The sequence below is a fragment of the Fukomys damarensis genome, unplaced genomic scaffold (genome assembly GCF_012274545.1).
Source record: "Fukomys damarensis isolate Sample0158 unplaced genomic scaffold, DMR_v1.0_HiC HiC_scaffold_15, whole genome shotgun sequence".
Classification (NCBI taxonomy): domain Eukaryota; kingdom Metazoa; phylum Chordata; class Mammalia; order Rodentia; family Bathyergidae; genus Fukomys; species Fukomys damarensis.
Genome location: NW_022900927.1, coordinates 9005374 through 9026593, shown reverse-complemented (window position 1 = coordinate 9026593; position 21220 = coordinate 9005374). Strand labels below are relative to the sequence as shown.

The window sequence follows — 21220 nt, the reverse complement described above, 5'->3', positions numbered from 1 at the left end:
TATATATGAGTTTTTCATACCTTCTTAGAGCGCCGTCAGATGTAACCTAGCTACTTTCTATTTTTCAACACTTACATCAAGTTATGAGGCTCCCCAACCTTTGAAACCTGCCTATTTTTTCCCAACTATGTGGCTTCTTATCCATACCTGTGAGATCCCTCATCCTCACTGTGCCTCAGCAGCTCTCCTAAGGATCAGGAAGGTCTGTCACCAGGCTTCCTAGTGGAGTGTGGACCATTCATAACATTGTACTCCCCAGAGATGGACTAACATACGGCTCCAGAGTGATAAGACAGCTTTAGGAACCACTGATACATCACCCTTACTGGACAGAGTATCGAACCCACCAGGCAATACCCCTTATAAAAGTATATGATGTGCTGTTATCTAACTTTTCATGAGTTTCCACTGGGTGTGTAAGTTACTGGAGTGCAAAGAGTATGAATTCCTCAATATTAATCAATATTTCCTCTCACTGCCCACCTAGTATAGTGTTTTGCACACAACAGATCATTAGAGAATAACTACTAATCTATCTGTTATATACTCAAAACTGCGCATATAACAGGGACACAATTCCAATATTGTTCTTCTTCTTTTAAGTGAGAATTGAGACACAGTGCAACCAACCAGTTAAGCCCATGGACTCATTAGTACCAGAAAGCAATGAGAGCAGAAGAGCAATTACCCTCTACTATACCACACACTGCATCCTACTACTCCAAAGAGCTGAGGGTGGGGAGGTGGGTGATGTAGACAGATCATTTCCCTAGGGAAGGAAGAAAGGTTGAGAAGAGATTCTCACGATAACAGTTGGTTTTAATTGGGTCCAAAGTTAAAAGCAAGGACATGGTTAGGACAGAGCTTCTACTAGCCCTTCTGTTCTTCTATGCTAAAATGCAGGTGAATGTAAGCTACACCAAGACACCTAGCTTGACAAGCAGAGTACCAGCTCCCCTTTGACAACTATCATCACCTTTGACCAGATGCCCTTCTTTGTGCCGTGGGCATCCTGCACTACTGTATATGGTAGCTCTAGGTAAAGGAAAACTCCTGGGATGGGAATCCAGCTCTCAAATGACTTTGCTATATATGGTATTAGACTTATGTTCTCTTCTCTACATGTCTTCATCTAGAAAATGGGCATAATTATAGTGCATGGTGATCACAAGGAGGATTAAATAGGAAAATGTTAGCACAACATATATGTGTGTGTGTATATGTGTGTGTGTGTGTGTATATATATATATATATATGTATAAGTAAATAAATAAATAAATATATATATATATATAGTGCTAAAAATATATAGACAGAAAAGCCAGAAAACAAGGCAGAAAGTCTCATTCTTGATTACATATAATATTCAGCAACAAGAAAGGTTAAGTGTTGCAAACATGAAATGACTTAACTCTACATGGCATAAACCCACAGTGCAAAATAGTGAAACCCACTAAAAGGTATCATTTATTCATGCTTTGATTCTGCATTAAAAATGAAGAAAAGACAGGAAAATTAATTCCTGCATTTGAAGGAAATTCATTTGGCCCGCTTCTCTGAATATGGAACAAAAAATAATAAACATACTATGATTTAATCTTTATCATTTTTCATGGCCCAAAGGCAAAAATCTAGACTTCTTAGTAAATGCATCTACTTCCAAATAGGAATTATCAGATATATGTCTATCCACTAAAAATTATGGAAAACATTTCAAGAACACCACACAGTCCAGCAACAGGCCCAGCACAAGAAATATTTGCAAAATTAATGGATTTCATTATATTACTTCATATTCAGGAGCAGGTGACATCTTCCTAGTCATTAGTACCTGTGATTCCTTCAGTCCCAAGTTGATGGCAAGTTTCTTCCGGTCTGTTTTGCTGATGTATTTTTGCTTCTGAAACATCTTTTCCAGAGCCTTTCTCTGGTCCTCCGAAAACACAGCTCTCCTTAAAATGCCCCTCCGAGCTTTGGAATTAGAGTCCTGTGTCAGCAGAGGCAGCACGTTCTCTTCTCCTGGAGAGGTGGAGGATATGAAAGCTCAGTCAGTGCTAGAGAGAAATCTGTCTTTCCTGGGACAGTACAGTATCCTCCTCCTCTGGACCATGATCAAACTATCTTGTCTCGGAAGTCTATGCACTTAGAATAGTACTTCTTAATCTCTTCTTGATAATGATCTGCTTGAGGATCTGATAAATGCTCCTTGCTCCCAAGTGGGAGGAGGGGTGTATATACACCTGCTGTCCCCACTTCATGTGCCATGTCACAAAACCCACAGTCCCAGGTTACAAAGAGACAGGGCAGAAAAATAGTTTCAACACTTCAATTTTGGTCTTCACTTATTCCTTAATTTTTTTCAACAAGTTTTTGAATATGTAACATACACCAGGCCCTCTGTCTGACACTGCACATTGAGAAATAAAAGATATATTTTATTGCCTTTGTTACTCATAAAATCTAGCACTTATTGAAACAGCATTATAAATGCAATGAAGTACAAGCTGTGATCAGAAAATATGGTTAATATTGAAATTTTTTTAAATTTATTATAAGCCTGGCATGGTGGCATACACCTGTAATCCCAGCACTCGGGGGCTGAGGCAAGAGAATTGCCACAAGTTTGAGGCCAGCCTGGGCTACACAGTGAGTTCAAGGCCAGCCTGAACTGCATAGCAAGACCTTGTCTCAAAAGACAAAAAATTATTATACTAAAAGACCACATTACCATTAATCCCCTTAAGATACACCCCTCTTGCTTCAAGCATACTGATTCCATAGTTCATGCTACTTTCCAAAGTAATTTTTTAGGTCATGTCTAGTTGTACTGTTATGGCTGCCTTGATGACCTGAATCTATTCAAAACATTTACCTTTCTTGCCAGGGATTTAGCTCAGTGGTTCCGCCACCTGCCTTACAAGCACAAGGACCTCAGTTTGATCTCCATTACCAAAAAAATTTACCATTCTTGGTCATTTCAACTTGAGGAAAGAACCAGAAGTCACAGTGCCAAATGCACAGAATAAGATGAGGACACACTATAATGTTCTTCTTTGACAGAAATTGTCATAAACATTTATTCAATGTGATATGATCAAACTTAAAAGTTAAAAAATTATTATAGTAAAAGATACATTGCCATTAATCCCTCTTCATATACTCAAAATACTCCCCCTTGCTTTAAACACATTTATCCCTCACTCTTGGCAATGTGTCTTTTACTGTAATAAGTTTTATTTAAACATTCACTAAACTTTATGTGTTGGGGAGGTACATTAAGAGCATAGAATAAGGAATCTGATCTAAACCTGAGATGTCAGAGAAAAGTTTACCTAAGAGTCAAAGGGAAAGATAGGCCCTGTCCCGCACCCATGCTAGCAGCACCTCATAGACCGGCTTGCAGAAACCCAAAGGAGTTCCTCCAACACGAACCCCCAGATCCCTGGTCTCTGAGTCAGGAATGACTTGAATGATGGCTGTTTTAATACTTAAGGTGGAATTCATCCTTTTTAACTTCAAAACTGGAAGCAGAATATTACTCGAACAAAGAAAGCAGAATTCATGTGCACAGCAGAAAAATTTAAAAATCAAATGGAGAGATGGAAGACTCCCAAAAATCTTCCACTACCCTTGATCCCACTGATCCTCAAATCCTTGAGGTCAGAAACATGAGCTATTTTTTTCTGCCTATAATGGCTGGCACAATACTGGTTTCCATTTTCTGACACCTTATGTGAATTCATCATCCATTCACTCATCTTGCTTGCCAAGTACTGCAGGCAAAATAATGCACTATCTCCCTAAAATGTTCATGTTCTAATCCCCAGAACCTGCCTGTCTGGCAAGGGGGAACTAAGACTACAAATGGAATTAGAGTTGCTAATCAACCAACTTTGACATGAAGAGTATATCCTGCATCATCCAGGTGGGCCCAATGTAATGACAAGTGTCTATATAAGGGAAAGAGAGACACCAACAAGGAGATCACGGACATTTGAAGATGCTACACTTCTGGCTTGAAAACTGGAGCAAAGGACTGTGAGCCAAGGAAGGCAGGTAGCCTGGAGGAAGGACCATATGGCCTTTCTTTTTAGCTCTGTAACTCTCCATTCCTCAGAAACACCATAGCCCCAGGAGGCAATCATGCCCAGTTCTTTACATAGGTTGGCTCTCAAGGATATCCCCTTTCTATTCAACCTCATATGGGATGGTGGCTATTTCCAATCCTGTGGTATTAATTCTTTTGCTTGTCTTGTGCCAATATCACTAACTTAAAGTCAGGTTTTAACAAGTGAATTCCCCATTCTTTATCAGAGATTTGAGAAGTTTTGTGAAATACTGGTCAATAATAAAAATATTCTGAATATTTCAATATGCTTATCTTTCTTTAAATGTTTTTCTTCCTTGAATATTCCTTGATATGGAAATCTTAGAATTATCCTTCTGTACTATTTCAGAGAAATGATTCACTGGCTGGGACATCTCTCCAGGAATCTTCAGGACAAAAGACTATAGAGTATTTAAGAACTGGATTTGTAACTTTACAAGAAAAAGAAATTGAGTCAGGTCCATGACTTAGGCCAGTAAAAAACTATCTGAAACCACACAGGAGCTTAGCATGTGTTGGCTGCTTTGCATGTACAGCTAAAGAGTCGTGCATTACAATCTAAATCATGTATTAACCTTAGGACTTTAGGCTCTGACTTATGATTAAGTCTTCACTAGGATCAAGAAGATAAGGACAATTGAAAATGATAATTAAGCTGATAGGTTATTATTATATGCATCATAAATTGGTGGCATACAACTGAAATATCTTGGAACATTGATATATTTTGTTAGCTTGTCAGAAAAGCATGTTCATTCCTAAAAAGAAATACATAGTGTTAGAGCACTCATGCGTTATTTAAAATGACTGATTTTTGCTAAATAAACTGAAGAAATCTGTGTTTGTAAAAATTAATAAAGACAAATCCTTGGTAAGAATATAACTGAGTTTGGATCTTAGCACTTACTGTGCGACTTAGAGAAAATCCAAAGTCTCTTCCAACCAGTCTTATACGGCTACTCCAAGAATTCAATGAAACTGTACACAGTATTTCAGTGCCTCCCCCACATTAAGGATCCCACAAATCTACTTCCCCTAGTTGGATTTCATTTAGTCCTTACATGAATCCTTGCCACAGCTCTCACTCACTACAGATGAAAAGGTGCCCACAGTGCTCAAAGTCCAAAGCTGCAGAAAGGACTCAGAGCTCAGTTGGCACCAAGAACTTCTGAATTAAATTATTGGCTCTTTTTCCCTGCATTCTGGCATTCTTAACTTCTAAATGTATCCAATCTACTATTTTACAGCCATAAATATTAAAAGTTAGGGAAAAAACCACTAAATATCTAAATGTAAACAAATATGTAAGTAAGCTATCCAACTAGTAAAACTTTAAAAAGAATCATTCAAGATGAGAACTACAAAGATCAGGCAGGAACAAATGAAAAATTTACATTATGTTTGTAAAGCATGATAAATAGGATAATGCACTATGCAACTAAATAAAATGCAGAGCAAAAGGACTGAAAAGGCAAAAAGTAAACATAAGGCTACTATAGAATTATGAACAAATAATCATGTCCGCTATCTCATTTTAAGTTTGGTTCTATTTTATAATGGAAACAAATATTTATAGAAGCCCTTTGGGAATAATGTGGGAGAGATATTGAGTTGCTGCTGAGTGAAAAGCAAAGGTGAATCCAGTCCATCCTGAAGGTAAAAAGAAGCCCAAAAACGATACCAACAGCCAACTACAGTGAGATGAGTACCACGGGCCACAGCAGAGAAGGCATATGGAGCACTGGATAAGAAGCTGGTGAGTCTGGGAGGCAGATAAAGCAGGCTCTAAGAGACAGCAGACATAGAAGATCAGTTCCTCAGTTGACAATCTTGGGAAAGACAGGCAGAAGAGTGACAACATTTAAAGGCAAGTGTGAAGCATGGTGAGTCTAGGAATCTCACACAGCCTGCTATCTCCAGGCTACAAGATATGATTGGGAAGAACACAAGAGATTAAACTGGGAAGAGAGATGAGAGCTAAAGGAGACTAAAAAGATTTAGGTTATAATTTGACAAGGGAAATTTCTCCAGAAAATCAAGCTGACATTTTAGAAAGGCAAATATTTTGAGTTGTTAGAACTCACATATTGAGTTGAAAACAAGTCACAGACCTATAAATGGTAGCAGAAAAATATCCACACTTATTATTTTGTAGTTTGTTAGTAAGGTTCATGACTTTACTCAATCTAACTCCACCTTCACCAACATCTAAGTTAAAGTAAAAAAATAAAGAAGTGAAACTCACTTAAATGCTCATGGAACATCTCATAGAAACCCATAGGTTTTCCTAACAGTTATTTTTAAGTGAAGAGAAAGCAGATTCTCATCAAGGAAATCTACAAATACACTATTCTCACCAATGTCAGAAATACTAACATTTTGGGGGCACACATGAAAACTAGACCTCAATCTCTAATGAAGAGACCTGGAAGAGCTGTAAAGATTAAAATGTTAACTCATGGGTCTAGTCCTTAGATTTCAGTATGCTAAGAGGAACAAGAACACAGGAATAAGTAAGCAAGAAATATGACAAAGGTAAGGAAGATTGCTTTCTCTCTTTCTTTGCTAACTGTCTAGTTTCTATTTCTCTGCTTTTGTATATAAATTGTGCTTGTTTACCTGAAGTGATATGCCCTGAGCTCCTACAAGTACACTAAAATGCTGCCATTATTACCATCAGTATTCCTCCGGTGTGCTCCCCATGAGTCTTTCTCCATGAGTTTGTTGAATACACTTTTTAAAGTCTTCAGAACTGAACAGGTATAGGCAATCTGACCATTTCAGACTGCAGGACTGGTATCTCCCTCATCCGGATAGACTACTGTTAAAAGCACAATCCAACATCCTCAGAGTGTGTCAGGACATTCCCTTTCCTGCTCTGCTCTACCCAACCTATTCTCTCATTCCCTTATTTTGTACGTGCATTTCTTTAATGAGAAGCTAAAATCAGCACTTTGCAAGCCAGTCTATTACATTTCAGGTTATGCTCAGGCAAATGAATTAAGACAAAATCAGGGACAAGCATTTTATATTGCTAAGCAGCCCATCACCCTCTGGACTGAATATCGGGGGGGGGAGCATCTATTCTAGGAAAGTTACTCCAATACTTTCACTGTCAGGGACAAGCATTTTATATTGCTAAGCAGCCCATCACCCTCTGGACTGAATATCGGGGGGGGGGAGCATCTAATCTAGGAAAGTTACTCCAATACTTTCACTCTCTCTAGAACTGCTGAATAGAGCCATCAACTTGGAAAATCTATTGTCTTTGAGTCTCTGACTCCTTTAAACATTCCTCTTGGTTGACTGACTGCCATTTATCTGTGCAACACTCGCCCTTCACTTTCAAGAAGTCAATACCTATATTCAACTTCTAGCACAAATTCAATTATGTTTCAGAAAATATAATCAGGGTTCTTCATTAGAAAAAGGTATCCCTTTAAAGCCTATACTGTGTTACAGTTTAAATACACACACACACACACACACACACACACGCACACCTAAGAGATTGTGTAGGTTTTGTGGGTTTCCATATGTCAGTTTCTTCATCCCACTCACAACTCCAGCTGAAAGCAGTGAAAGGAACAGCCAGGTCAGGTAGCAAGAATACTAATTAGAAAATTTTCCATCTTTGACCCTGAAACTCACAAAACCAGCATAAATTTACAACGATAAAAACAATTGTCCCTTCCCTTCCACAAAACCCTAAAGTCAAACTTTCTCTTAAGTGGTAACAAGAAAGTGAATATGGTAAAATAATCTCAAACATAAGAAGTAAATTCATACCCCAAGAAAAATAGAGTAGTTTGTCCTACAGGATTATTTTCCCTGCTCAGATTTTTATGATGTTGCTCCAAATTGAAGTGTTGTCGTTTAAGGTAAAGTCTTAAAAGGTCAAATGCAAGTTGGGTACTTGAAGACAAATGAAATAATTATCTGATTAACTCAATTAGCTATCCTACATACTTAAGATGCCTATATTTTTCAAGATGGTTTTCTAAAAAAATTATTATCTACATTAATCTCCACAATTTCCCCTTTCATTTTAGCTGAGAAATGTGGTATTCTGAAAAAAAAAATCTGATGGATATAATATCAAAGATTTTCCATGCACTACTTTGGGGGAGGCGAGAACTTTCACCACTGCCTTTTAATTTTCCCCACTGTAAGAGTTGAGCTTAAATAGCCTATTAAAGCATTTATTGCATGTGAGAAGGGCACTGGGTGAATGATTGTTTCCACATTGCAATAAGGAGTTGATCATAAATCTAAGAAGAAAAACTGAATCAACATTAAACAAATGAATCAAGTAGAGTCAAAAGGATATTTCAATTGAACAATTACAAATGTGTTGATCTGATTCCACGCTTTTGAAGAGTGATATCAATACTGTGAAACAATGGTGAGAGCCATCAATTTCATCAGTTATTAAATTTTTTAGTATAAACTTTAATTTTGGCCAAGCTGAAACTTAATAAGAATTTGAACTGGACAGTACATTTTCCCTCTTTTGTACAATGGAAAATAATTTCAAAGCTTGGGCATAAATTTCACTTTTATTATTAGAAAATAAAAGAAGGGAAAAAAGAAAATCTAGTAAACACCTTTAGGAAAAAAGGACTGTACAGATGTAAACCTCATTAACTGTTCCTTGGTATCTTGGTTATTTATACAAACTCTTTATTGACAGCATAATTCCACTATTTCATTAGTAGTTGCTGCCAATATGAATGAACATTATTAACAAGAAAATAAGAAATTCATTTTAGAGCTGTAACTAATAACATGAGACACAAACGTTTATTAAAAACACTTGTGGTTATCTTAAACTGTTTGTAAATGCCAACTTTAGAAAAGGAGACAGACCAAGTATAGCATTTTCTATCCTTGACCTGAGCTGCGCTGACTTTCTGCTCGTATGTTTATTTTAAAAAGATAAACACAGCTCTTTAAACCTCTAGGGAAAAAACACCATAATTTACAACAGTGATGCAAAAGGCACAAAGTAGAAAGGACTAAAAAATAGATGGAAGAAAGTGAGACCTTTCAAGTAGTGGAAAAGATGAAGTTATCTAGGAAATATCTTTAACATTATTTTTATGTATTCTAGTAATTAAACTGAACTTTTTAAAGACAAAACACTACTATAAAATAATACACACACACACACACACATATATACATGAACACATGTTACATGGAATTTTTTGCACATTTCCACTTACCTGAATTGTACTGCCATAGATCCAAAGGTTCAATATTACATCAAGGTGAAATAAACAAAACTAAGTGTGAGAACTCTTTCAATCTCCTCTCTTGAAATCTAACACTAAAGACTTAATTCTGCAGAGATGCCACTATGATTCGATATCAGATATTGGGGTTTAAAGACTACATTCCTGAAGTCTTTGCCTTCTACTCTAATATATGGTGATAAATGTCTCCTTAATTTGCACAAGAGTTTTAAATCACCCTCATAGCAGACCACCTTGAAGGAGCGAGTAAAAGGTTTAGTCATGGTTTCTATTTTTCTATTTGAATTCAATACATTCTAGTTAAATGGACAATTAATAGGTCACTTCAAAAATAGTAGTGTATCAGTCCTGGTTAATAAACAATCCCCACAGTTGATAATGGGTCCTATGTATTCAGCAAGTCCCTGTATACACTCAGTTCATCCACTAAATCCCTTTTCAGGTGGACAGGGTTATATGGGAAGATGAGCTAGAATGAGTCTATAAAAGTCAGTTTCATTCACTGCTTTATCTTTCAGTCAAGTGCTTTAAATAATGTCCAGAAATTCACTTGGAATGTGAGACAGGAGAAAAGACTGACGCACAGAGCCTCGCTTTATGACCATACAAAAGGGCAACTGACCCTTGGCCAAGCCTTTTCCATGTGAAATGGTTCCTAAAGTTCATCTGCAGAGTGAAAAATCGTGGTGAGGTCGCGTGTGGATGAGTCAAGTGAAAGTTACAATTGGTCACGGGTCTGTCACCCATTGTGGTCAGGTCCCCGCCATATAAAGTGCACTGTGGGAAAGTATCAGCCCCCTAAAGAGATGCTCAGAAACTTGCAGCTCATTAAACCGCCAGCATTTGATGCCTCACTTGTCAGGAAGCATTCTGTTGAGCGAATGCTCTCCTGAAACATTCATAAAACACAGACACAGGCAGCAGGGATCTGAATTCAACTGTGATGGAGCTTTGTGCTTCAGCCTTACTCAACACTTCGCTTGTCACCTGACAGAGCCATTAACCTCAATAAATGGGTTGTTTTCCCCTTGGGCAGCTGAAATAAACATACCTCTCCACTGCACTTCATCATAAATTCATATTCTCTGCCTACAAATTCTTATTCTACCTAGACATCTCAAGACTGATGTGAATTTTACCTTCAGTTAAATGTGTCTGTGTGTGTGTGTGTGTGCGCACGCGCACTTGCACCATGAATTTTGGAAAGTTTGCCATTCTCACTCCACCTCCAGACACTATGAAAATTTTGCTTTGTTGATGTCTAAAGTTTTCTTGGAAATCTTTCCCACGGCTATGGTTGTTTTTCTTCAAGATGATAAACAAGAGACATTTAACACCTTTTATGATCTGGACAATTCACAATTATTTTTCACAGACATCTCCTGAATTTCTGTGTCACTTTTTAAGCTGGGTAGAAGTTTTACACAACACAATTTCTTCCCTTTCATTTTTTCCCTCTTCTTTGGAGGATCAGTGCTACGCATTTCAGAAAGAGCCAAACTGGTCCCTGTGAGATCTTTTATGTCAAATGGGAAATAAGTTGCTTTCCTTGGTGTGTCAGCTCTGGGTTTCAATGCCAGTAGAAACCACTCACAATTGGTCACTGTGCTGAGGTTTGATAAATCTCTGGAAACCTCCTGAATAGGATCACTGTGATTTTTAGTGAGGAATTAGCTCCTTGCCATTGCATTGCCAATTAGCTTCCTGGAGCACATTAAATCCTGCTGCTTTGGCTTACAGAATAGTGAAGGCATTTCTGATGAAGCATTAAAAACTTACTTGGAAAGGCAGTGGGGGATGCAGGACGCCGACAGGACCCACCACAGCACGCAGAGTAGAATGGCAGAGCACTCAGAAGAAAGGGTTTGGAAGGCACTGTGGAGAAAGCATTGATCTTGTTGATTAGCCACTTCTTTCAGACAATATTCAAAACTCTGGTTTCCTAAAAGTCATGGAGTAAAAGGACTTCATTTCCTAAGACTTTACTCGGTTATAACTCGTCCTGAAATTAAAGTCATTTTACATGGCTGTCATTGGCCAATTTGCTTGCCAAATAATCGCATCAAGACTCAGAAGATATGGTAGAAAAGACTCCAACTGTCATACAACACATTTGCTAGTTCATTTTCTGTGGGTTCAAAATTACAAATACAATATTCCTGGAGATAAGGCACACTACAGCAATACTATGTGAGAGAACAACCTGTGATGATGGAGGTGTTTGGTCTGCCTTGTCTAACATGGTATCTACTAGCCACATGCAGTGACTGAGCTATTGAGGGCCCAGTGTGACAAGATAAGTGGATGTTTAATCCAAATTAATTTTAATTTAAATAGACTCGTGTGACTAGGGATTATTAAATTATTAAATAGCACAGTTCTAAATATTCTTCTTTCTAAAAAACAAATTTAGTGTTATATGCTTACAATGAATTTTTAAACACATTATAGCACATTATTATATCGCATTCTGGTTATTTGAAATATAGAGTTACTTGGAATCCCAAGTTATTAACAGTTACTTTACTAAATGGTTCTGTAACAAAGAATGGTAGTTTTTTTTATCTTATTTACTTGCTTTAAAGTATTTGAGAAATACCATTTTATACCAAGAAAAATATAAAATTAATCCAAAAGTACTTGTCTTCATAGTGTGGTGAGTTGCCACATAAGTCTGTTCATCTCATTTTATTAAACTATGCTACTCATAAATTTTCAAGAGATATATGTGGCATACTAATGGTTACTCTCGTAGCACAGGTATGAAAAAGAGACTTTTTGATGTCTAAATGTTCTACAAATTTTTTGAAGTTTGTTACTATAATTTGTTCTGACATTTTGATACAATACCATCGAAGAAATGACAAATCACTTCATTTGAATTTAACATTTAAGTGAAATTTTAACCTCCATTCTTCAGAAGATGAAAAATAGCTATAAAGAATGCCATGCATTATGAATAGCTCTCTCTTTATTGAGATCTCACTATGTGCCAAGATTTGGTTAAGTGCCTTAAATACACCATATGCTCTAATACAGTGGGTTTAGTACAATATAAATGCGGGTCAAGATTTCCTAAAGGTGTGCACTTGATTGTATCATTATTTATCCAGCAAAGTACCTAGCACAATATAAATAGTCCAATTTTCAGTAACTGAACAAATACTCTTATAAACTAAGAAACAGAAAAATTCTCTGGTTTTCTTAGGGAAAAAATGAAAATCAAAAATTAATGCCTAATGGAACAGTGTGCACACCACCCAAGATTTTGAGAGGCAGAGGCAGAAGGATCACAGGTTCAAGATCACCCTAGACAACTTTAGTGACTTGGCAAAACCCTATCTAAAAATTTAAAAATGTTTAAAAGGGCTGGGGATATGGCTCAGCCTTGGGTTCAATTCCCAGTGCAGAAAAAAACAAAGAAATACACAACAACAGAAAGCCAGCACACCCTAAAATACAGCATCAACTAAAACTGATCACTTTGAAATTTAAAACAGGAGCTAAAAATAATTTTATTATTCTCCCTTCACATTCAAATGGAAACTTCTTAATAACATTAGGGAATACTGCTTTGATATGACTATATACCTTTTCAAAGAACACAGTAAATTCAGACTTGAATTTATTCAACTGAGAAGTATGGACTCATTTTCACCAATTTCTCTAAAGGATGTATCAAAACAAGGTACATGGCCAAATAAAAACTGCATAGTATTTCAAGATTCTGAAGGCCTTAAAACTGCAAACTTATCATAAATGCAATTTTCTTCCTATAATACAATGAAAAGTTGACATTATTAATGTTTTTACTTAATATTTGGATTTCTAAAGAATAAAGTGTTTGCTTTAATACTGGTTTGAAAATATGGCAACAAAACAAAGGTATAAAAAGAATATTTGGGAGTTCAAAAGTTCAATAAGTTTCTTAAGTTTTACTGCCATAGATTGTTCTAATACAAACTGTAAAACATCATAAAAATGATAAATCATTTCATTTGTATTTTACAATTTAAACTATACAAGGATGGCAATATTTAGGCAGATTTACACTTCCATTAAGACAGATCTATGAAATGCTTTTAAAAGTGGAAATATATTAAAAAATGGAAATATATTTCCAAGCATAAAAGTTGCTCACTGTAATAGATTTTCTGTTACATAACATATTTCTCTTTCAAAATAAACATTCTACAAATAATTAACTAAGTCATAGTTATTTTACTGTTAGGCTCACCACCCACCCACCCACCCCCCGTAGAAGAAAAAAAGAAAAAGGATTTCAATGTTGCATTTACATATACAAAATTAAATATTTATCATGTTAGCTGGAAATACCAAAGAAAATATGTTTTCAAATTGTTGCTCAATATAGAATATAGAAGATAACACTATACACCATGATACTATTAAAATAATAACACAAAGTATATATAAATTACAAATTTTCTTGTTCTAGCAAAAGTGTTTCTCAATTTAGCTCTACAGCCCTAAAAATGAAAAAATTAAAAGTTAAAAAATTTTTACTTGAAACAAGTGATCATTTAAATGTATTTTGTGATGAATGTGATTTAAAGCTGTCTGTTTTAATATTAAATCTAACCAGACAACAGCTTAAATTGAACAGTCTGTTATATTACTATATATTACCCTTTATGACAGCTGTAATCAAAATGACAGCATCAGTCTAATTTTTAAAAATGTAAGTAAACTCTACAGTAACAATTCTAGTTTTGGAAAAAGAAGAGGCTTCCACACTCTTGTGACATGACCAGGCTATTGTGTAGAATTTCTTCACCACTTTAAATCATTTCTCAACACACATATTTACACAGATTAGTCAATTCCTGATCGCTATACATTAATACACCTTGTTTAAGCTGATTTATGTGGAAATCGCTGTGAAATTCCAATTAAGTGCTCCTTTTTCCCCCATGCTCCTAGTCTGACATAAGTCAAACGCTAATCCATTTGAGCATGTGATTGCAGGAGTGCTAAATGACCAAAGAAAATAATCATTTAAAATATTGTAATGCATTTAAAATATATGTTAGACTTTCATCATTTTTAAAGTTTGTATTTTTTTAAGGTAATAACAAAGAGGAAATTCAAGCCTGATGAAAACAAAGTGACAAGTTGACAGATCTATGAAAACTTTGCTGACTGTTACAAACTACTGTGAAGTTCTTAAAAAACCAGGGGGGGGAAAAGGCAATTTAATCCTAGATGATAACATTTTAAACCCCGTCAATGCAATGTAGATGTAGTTACTTAATAATTTACCATGCTAGGAATGATTCATGGTAGGCTTACTGAACAGCAGTTATAATGGTAATATTTAAGGAGTGTTCACTATACTTTAGGCTATGAACTTTACACATGCTTTCTCTTTCACAACTCATTATTATTTAAGCTCATAAAGGATAAGTATCTGTAATGTAATTATGACTACTTTCAACAAATATTAAAAATAAGCAAGAAAAACAGAACAGGTTTTATTGTAATGATGTGTCATTAGCCATGAGGGGTAGGGATTTCATGCACAGAGACGCTTGCCAGTTATTCAAAGCTTGATCCTGGAAAATGGACACATCTCCCAAGATTTCCATGAGAGCTTTCTCTCAAATGGCCATTCCAAAGGAAAAAATACACATGGTGATGTTTTACAGCATGATGTCAGTAATAGATTAGTATAGCGTTTCAAGATACTACATATCCCACCAACAAACACAACTCCCAGTTTCTGTGGGAAAGAAACTGTTGCAAGTTACAACAGAATGACTTAAAATTTCTGGAACTAAATCAAACCTTTCTCTCTGAATCCAAACACCAAAGTCATGCATTCACAGGAAAAAACAAACAAAACAAAAAAACTCCATGAACTTTCCACACATCTTAATCATATGTTCTGACTTATGTGAGGGCAAGGATTCAAAATATCTTTCAATTATTTTGAATATTTAGTTAAGATGAGAACTTACAGCCAACATAATGGTGAACTGGCCACCCATTTTTCTAAATTTAGCTAAACAGATGTAAGTATCTCACAGCCAAGGAGAGTTATAAGCTTGACTACACAGAAATGATTTTCAAAGCTCTCCTGTCTAAAAAGCAAGTTTTTAAATTGTGTTTTGTGATTTTCATTCTTCTTTACTGATAGAGAAGAGCAAGAAACCAATATTTTATTAATTCAAACTATGGTACTGATTTGTGATGTGGGAAAGAATACTACTAAAAATCACTAATATAACCTTGAAAAAATTTTAGAGGCTCGCTGCAATGCTGTGTAGATTGGGCAGTGTGTTATGAGGCACGACAGAAAGTTCCAATATGTTAAGGCAAATGGTGAAAAATAAAACCTTTCTGAGAGAACAGGGAATTAAATAATTTCTAAAGGATAGTTTTAATAACTTCCTTCAAGTGCCAAGTACAAGGTCCCTGGGAATAAAGCAATCTAAAACTTCAACTTGAAAATAATACAACTGAACAAATTATCTGGAGTAGGTGGGGCCAAATACAAAGTTTGAAAGGATGGCAAACATCTGTCTTGAATAGTTAGACCTGAGAAATATTAAATACCTAATGAGGTTTGATTTTAATCACAATCTAAAAACAATGCATTTATGTGATTCAATTGCAAACCTTGCCTTCAATCAGCAGGGAAAATAAATTAGGTAAATTCATGTGTTATCCTTGTTTTCATCAGAAAACATAGAAGCATTTTCTGACTCAAGTATTTAAGACAGAAAACACAGATCTTAATGATTTAGCACAGATCAATCATGAGAAAGTAATTCTGTTCATTTCATTTAAGGCAAATAATATGTATTGCCTATCAGGTGCCAAATAGTTCACTGTGCTACAACTACAGGGACGAAAGAACGGTTGTACTTCCTAGAATTTCTTTTATAGTCCTTAATTTACAGACCTGAATCTGCTTTTAAAAAATCTCAATTTCTCAATGCTCCATATTGAATTTTGTTCTGTCAAACCTGATGTACTCCACTAGAAAATGAAATTTAAGAATTTCACTCTGTGCATTTCCCTAATCAGTAGTTCTCAGCCCTGAATACATATCAGCATTATCTGGACAACTCTTCCAAGATAAAGATTCTATTTTTTTTTCTTTTTTCCCCAGTACTAAGGATCAAACTTGGGACCTTGCTCTTGAGAGGCAGGCAGCAGCACCAATGAGCTAAATCCCCAGCCCCAAAGATAAAGATTCTTAACCCCCACACCAATGGACTTAAATCAGATTGACTCTGAGTGAGTCTCCTATCATAGCAATTTTTTAATAACTCTACAGGTGATTATAATGTCCAATCAGATTAAGATCACTAGAACAATCCTAAAACAATTCCTGGCACACAGCAGGCACTCAACAAATGTTATCCTTTTCTCCTACCAGCATTACATAATTTGAGATCGATACTAAGACAACATGTAAAATAAATCAGTATGTTCCAAACTTCTACTAAAAGCAAGTAAAAAGAAAATTATGTTAGGAAGACTTGGTCAAAGGAGGTTTGAACCCAAAGAACATCATAATTTGGACCTTCATTTGAAAAATACTTGGAACGAAAAGGTAAAGAAGGCAATTCAGGAAGGAAAAGACATGAACAAAGAAAAGGAGGCAAAGATGGCAGGCAAGAGTAGAACAGGTTAAAAAGACCAGGCTGGTTACTGGGACAAGGTGAAAGGGATGAACATTAAGCAGTGTGGCTAGAAGTTTAATGTGGCTGGTGGAATGAAGGTCTCAGGGGCCAAAGTGAGTATTTTCCTCTGATTTGAGTTCAAAAGAGAAAATTTAGGTTTTTCTGAATAGCATGGTTATATGAGAAGGTACGCCTTACAGAAAAATTCACCTGGCAGTACTGGCTGAGACATAGTGCAATAAGAAAGTGCCAAAGGGAAGTGTTACTGCAGTAGGTAGCCATAAGCATTTGTTTGGACACTTCCACCAACATCACCCAGTCCATCCTCACAATACCAACCAGTGGGTAGGATCTGGCTTCTGGGTGTTCAAAACCATCATTTCTGCTGCTTCAACCTTAAAGGAGTTTACACAGACAGCTCTGAATAAATAAGTTAACATTGAGGGCATGTTCTACTCTTTATTGTAACATTGTCAGAGAAGAGATTATACTATTAAACAAATGATACCTATAACTTTCAGAACTCTACTTCTAAAAAGCTTTTGTAAAGGTTCTCTGAGTTCCCAGGTATACACCACTCTACATGATTAATTCCCAGCCAAAGACAGACCTACCAGTAACTGTGTGTGACACTAGCTATCCTGATTTCACAATGCAGCATATTTTAAATGCCTGCAAATTATTTGGCTCACCAGTCATTGAGAAATTGGGTCTCTTTCACTTTCCCTTGAATTTGAGATATGGCTTTTCACCTAGTCTTTGAAGTTCCAGAATGTCCAAAATACCCACAGTTGCAAAGCTATGTGGATTTTTTTTTTTAATGTTTGCTCTCAGAACTCTCCCTTTCAAACCCTAGCCACCATGGTATAAGACACTTGGAGAGTTCAAGAGAAAGTACTGTTCCAGATGAGCACCTAGTCAACAGCCAGCATCAACTACCCATGATGTGCATGGCCACCCGGGACTTGCAGCCCAATCCAGCATTCAGATGACTGCAGCCTCAGACAAGATCCAACTGTAAGCTTACAGGATTCCAAGTGAGAATCACCTATGAGAGAAAATAATGATTGGGTTTTTTAGGCTATCAAGTTTGGGATGGTTTCTTAAATCGCAGTACCCCATATACCAATATTTTGCTTATGATAGAAAGAAGTCTTTCATGTCTTTTCCTGTTCCTTATCAATGAGCTTTTGAGGTATGTGCTTGAAAGTCAACTGCTGACTCTAATCATCCGTGCACATTGTTGTTTTGATGGTTTGGTTTGGTTTGAAACAGGGTCTTGCTATGCAGTTCAGGCTGGCCTTGAACTCCTATGTAGCCCACACTAGCCTCAAACTTGCAGCAATCCTACCTCAGCCTCCTGATGGTCACACTTTAAATAAGGAAAACAGAGGTTCAATGCGGTTATGTGAATTGCTCAGGGTTAAACAATCAGTAATAAAAAGAAGTCAGGCTTGAATGTGGACTTTAAAAATTATAGCAATGCTGCTAAACCCATCAGTATTTTAAAATTTACCCAATTTGCCATTTGTGCTTTGGAGAAAGGAATGGCAAATTTTTACTACAAAGGACTCGAAAATAAATAGGCTTTCTGAGCCAGGAGACCTCTATTACAACTGTTCAATTTGTAATGTAAAGCAGCTATAGAAAATATGTAAACAAATACCTGTGATCCTGTTCCTGCTTTGAAGAATCAGGTTGCCTTTTTATTTCAGATCCAGTATAACTACAAAATTAGCTCAATACACTGCCGCTTAATCCAGCCACAGGATAGTCTATTAAAATACTGCCAGAAGTCAGTTTTATTCTTTTGTTAATGTACATAAATTTTCCCAAAGAATAATTTACTGACTCCTCAAATTTTAATTGAGAAAGCATTAGAGATTTAAAGTTTTGAAGAACAAGTTTAGAGACTTCTCAAGACAACCTGTAGAAATGTACCTATTATATATTTTATTTCTGATGGGCCCTTAGAATTAATAAGATTAAGGTTGTATAACACAATGCCTGAACCTGTGAAAGAAAAATGAAAAACCTAGTTCATCCCTAGAATATTTATAAACAAGAAAACAAATATTTAATTCAAACTTACTTTCATTTTCCTGGTTCTGAAAGAAAAGTCTAAAAAATTTATACAGGCTTTTTGATCTTTGACTTCTGAGAGATACCTCAAATTTACTGCTCATATAACTTACAAAAATATGACCCTAAAATATTCACAACTAATAGCTGCCTGACAAAATGAATGTTATTAAAAATGAAATCAGTTATGATAATTTTATATAAAGTGATGAATCACTTAGCATTTCCAACTTAAATATTGACTGGAAGCTAAAAAGCATGAAAGGGAGAGATTTCATTAAAAGTGGAAACATTACTGAAAGTAAAATAAAGCAGTTTGGAATAAAATATACGAAAGTCTTGTAAGCATGCTATGTGTTATGGCAAAAACTCAATCTTACTAAGAGTATAAACTAGAAGTATTATTTAATGCAGCCTTAAATGAAGATTTTTAATGAGCATTCCTAGATAAAAATTGCATTGTTCGATTTTACATTTTGCCTATTTACCCTGGCAGACTCAACTGGTTTAAAAGTTGTGTGCTTTCCTTGTAAATAAATTAAAAAATCACTGTAAGTAAAAGAAAACTTTAAGGTGGCAAATCAAATTCCCTTAAAAGAAGTAAAATTGATTCTAAAGTTATGGACAATGTCAACAACAGATATAAGGTGATAGAAAGTATGTTGACTGAGGAGTAAGTGAAATAATGATCTACCCACCCTAACTTAAAAGACAAATTTGTTTAACTATTTTAAAGATAATAACATTTCACTTCTGTGAAAACTCCCATAACCAAAGAATCTCAAAGCATTTTATGAACACAACCACTAAACAGAAACTTTGAGTGGTCTTTCACTTTCAACTTGCTCTCATTTCTATCACTAGCAGCAAATTTAACCATGAAATATCCTGATACAGCAAATCAAAACTTTTTTTCTAGAGGATACAAAACAGGAAGGAGGTGACACACTCAAAGAGAAAGAGAAACCAATGAGCAGCTTAGGTGTGATCACTGAGACAATGATTGGGCAAAAATACAGACAAAGGACTATGATGCAGCTCAGTGGTAGAGCACCTGCATAGCATATATGAGGGATGCTAGGTTCACTCCCCAGTACCACACACACACACAAATACATACATAAACAAAATCACCCTTGATAATCCCTTTAAATTCCCCTTCACATATGGAATTTTCATGTAGTGTAACCCTGAACCTAACTGATCTCAATGTTCAAATTCTACATATAACCAAACATGCATTTTGAGGGTTTTGAACTACTGTAACTCTTAAAATAACTCAAATCCCTAAAGTGAATAAAAAGTTCTAAAATATTCCTGTTTGTCTGTTAGATTACTCCTGTTTTATTGCTAAAATTAGTAACTTCAATACAAATTACCAGATTGATACTCACTTGTTAGAGCAAAGTAGAGAAGCAGGTTTTGGGGGGGATGGACAGGTACTAAAGTTGGAGGCGAACTGAATGCACCATAAATCTCCAGTCCATTGTACAGTAGTTCCGGCTTGGACACCACTGTATAAGAAGTGTGGTTTAGTACCTAAAGTAAAGGGTGTGCTCATTAGTTCTACATTTCTATTAACTACAAGAATTTCTCCTCACATCAAAGTGCCGATTAACTTATGGAGCACATACTTTGTTCACAGAGTGACTTATGTAAAAGTTAGTGATGTAAGTTAATGTTGTAGTTGAGATCTTAAATGTCCTCCTAAAGTCTCATGTCTTCAGAGGTGGACATAACTGGATCATGAGGGTGCTCAACTCAGTAGATAATCCACTGATGGGGGTTCATAGCTAATATGCTGTTAGAAGGTAGGGCCTGGCTGGAAGAAGTGGGTCACTGGGACAAGACCTGGAAGGGTGTATCTTGTCTCCAGCCCCTTCCTCTTCCTCTTCCTCTTCCTCTTCCTCTGCTCATCCCTTGCTCTGTTTCCCTGGTGCTATGAGCTGAGCAGATTTCCTCTGCTCCCACATTGCTGCCTTGTAGCCAGCCAGCCATAGACTGAGACCTTTGAAACTATAAATCAGAATAACCTTCCTCTTTAAGTTTTGCTTTTGTTACTATTATTATTTGTTGTTGTTTTGGTAATGGTGGGTTTTTGTTTTTGTTTTATACTG

The 21220-nt window shown here is 36.0% G+C and overlaps 1 protein-coding gene across 1 annotated transcript in view; it reads right to left on the bottom strand.

Annotated features, from left to right (window-relative positions):
• Dbx2 (developing brain homeobox 2) overlaps nt 1–20741 on the bottom strand; it is a 26750-nt gene extending 6009 nt beyond the window's left edge. The window contains exons 1-3 of the mRNA XM_010638371.2: nt 20498–20741; nt 11146–11241; nt 1832–2019 (exon numbers count right to left, since the gene is read on the bottom strand). Of these exons, the coding sequence (XP_010636673.1) occupies nt 1832–2019; nt 11146–11241; nt 20498 (285 nt within the window). The 5' untranslated portion in view covers nt 20499–20741. The remainder of the gene's footprint in view (nt 1–1831; nt 2020–11145; nt 11242–20497) is intronic.
• Between the last annotated feature and the right edge of the window lie 479 nt (nt 20742–21220).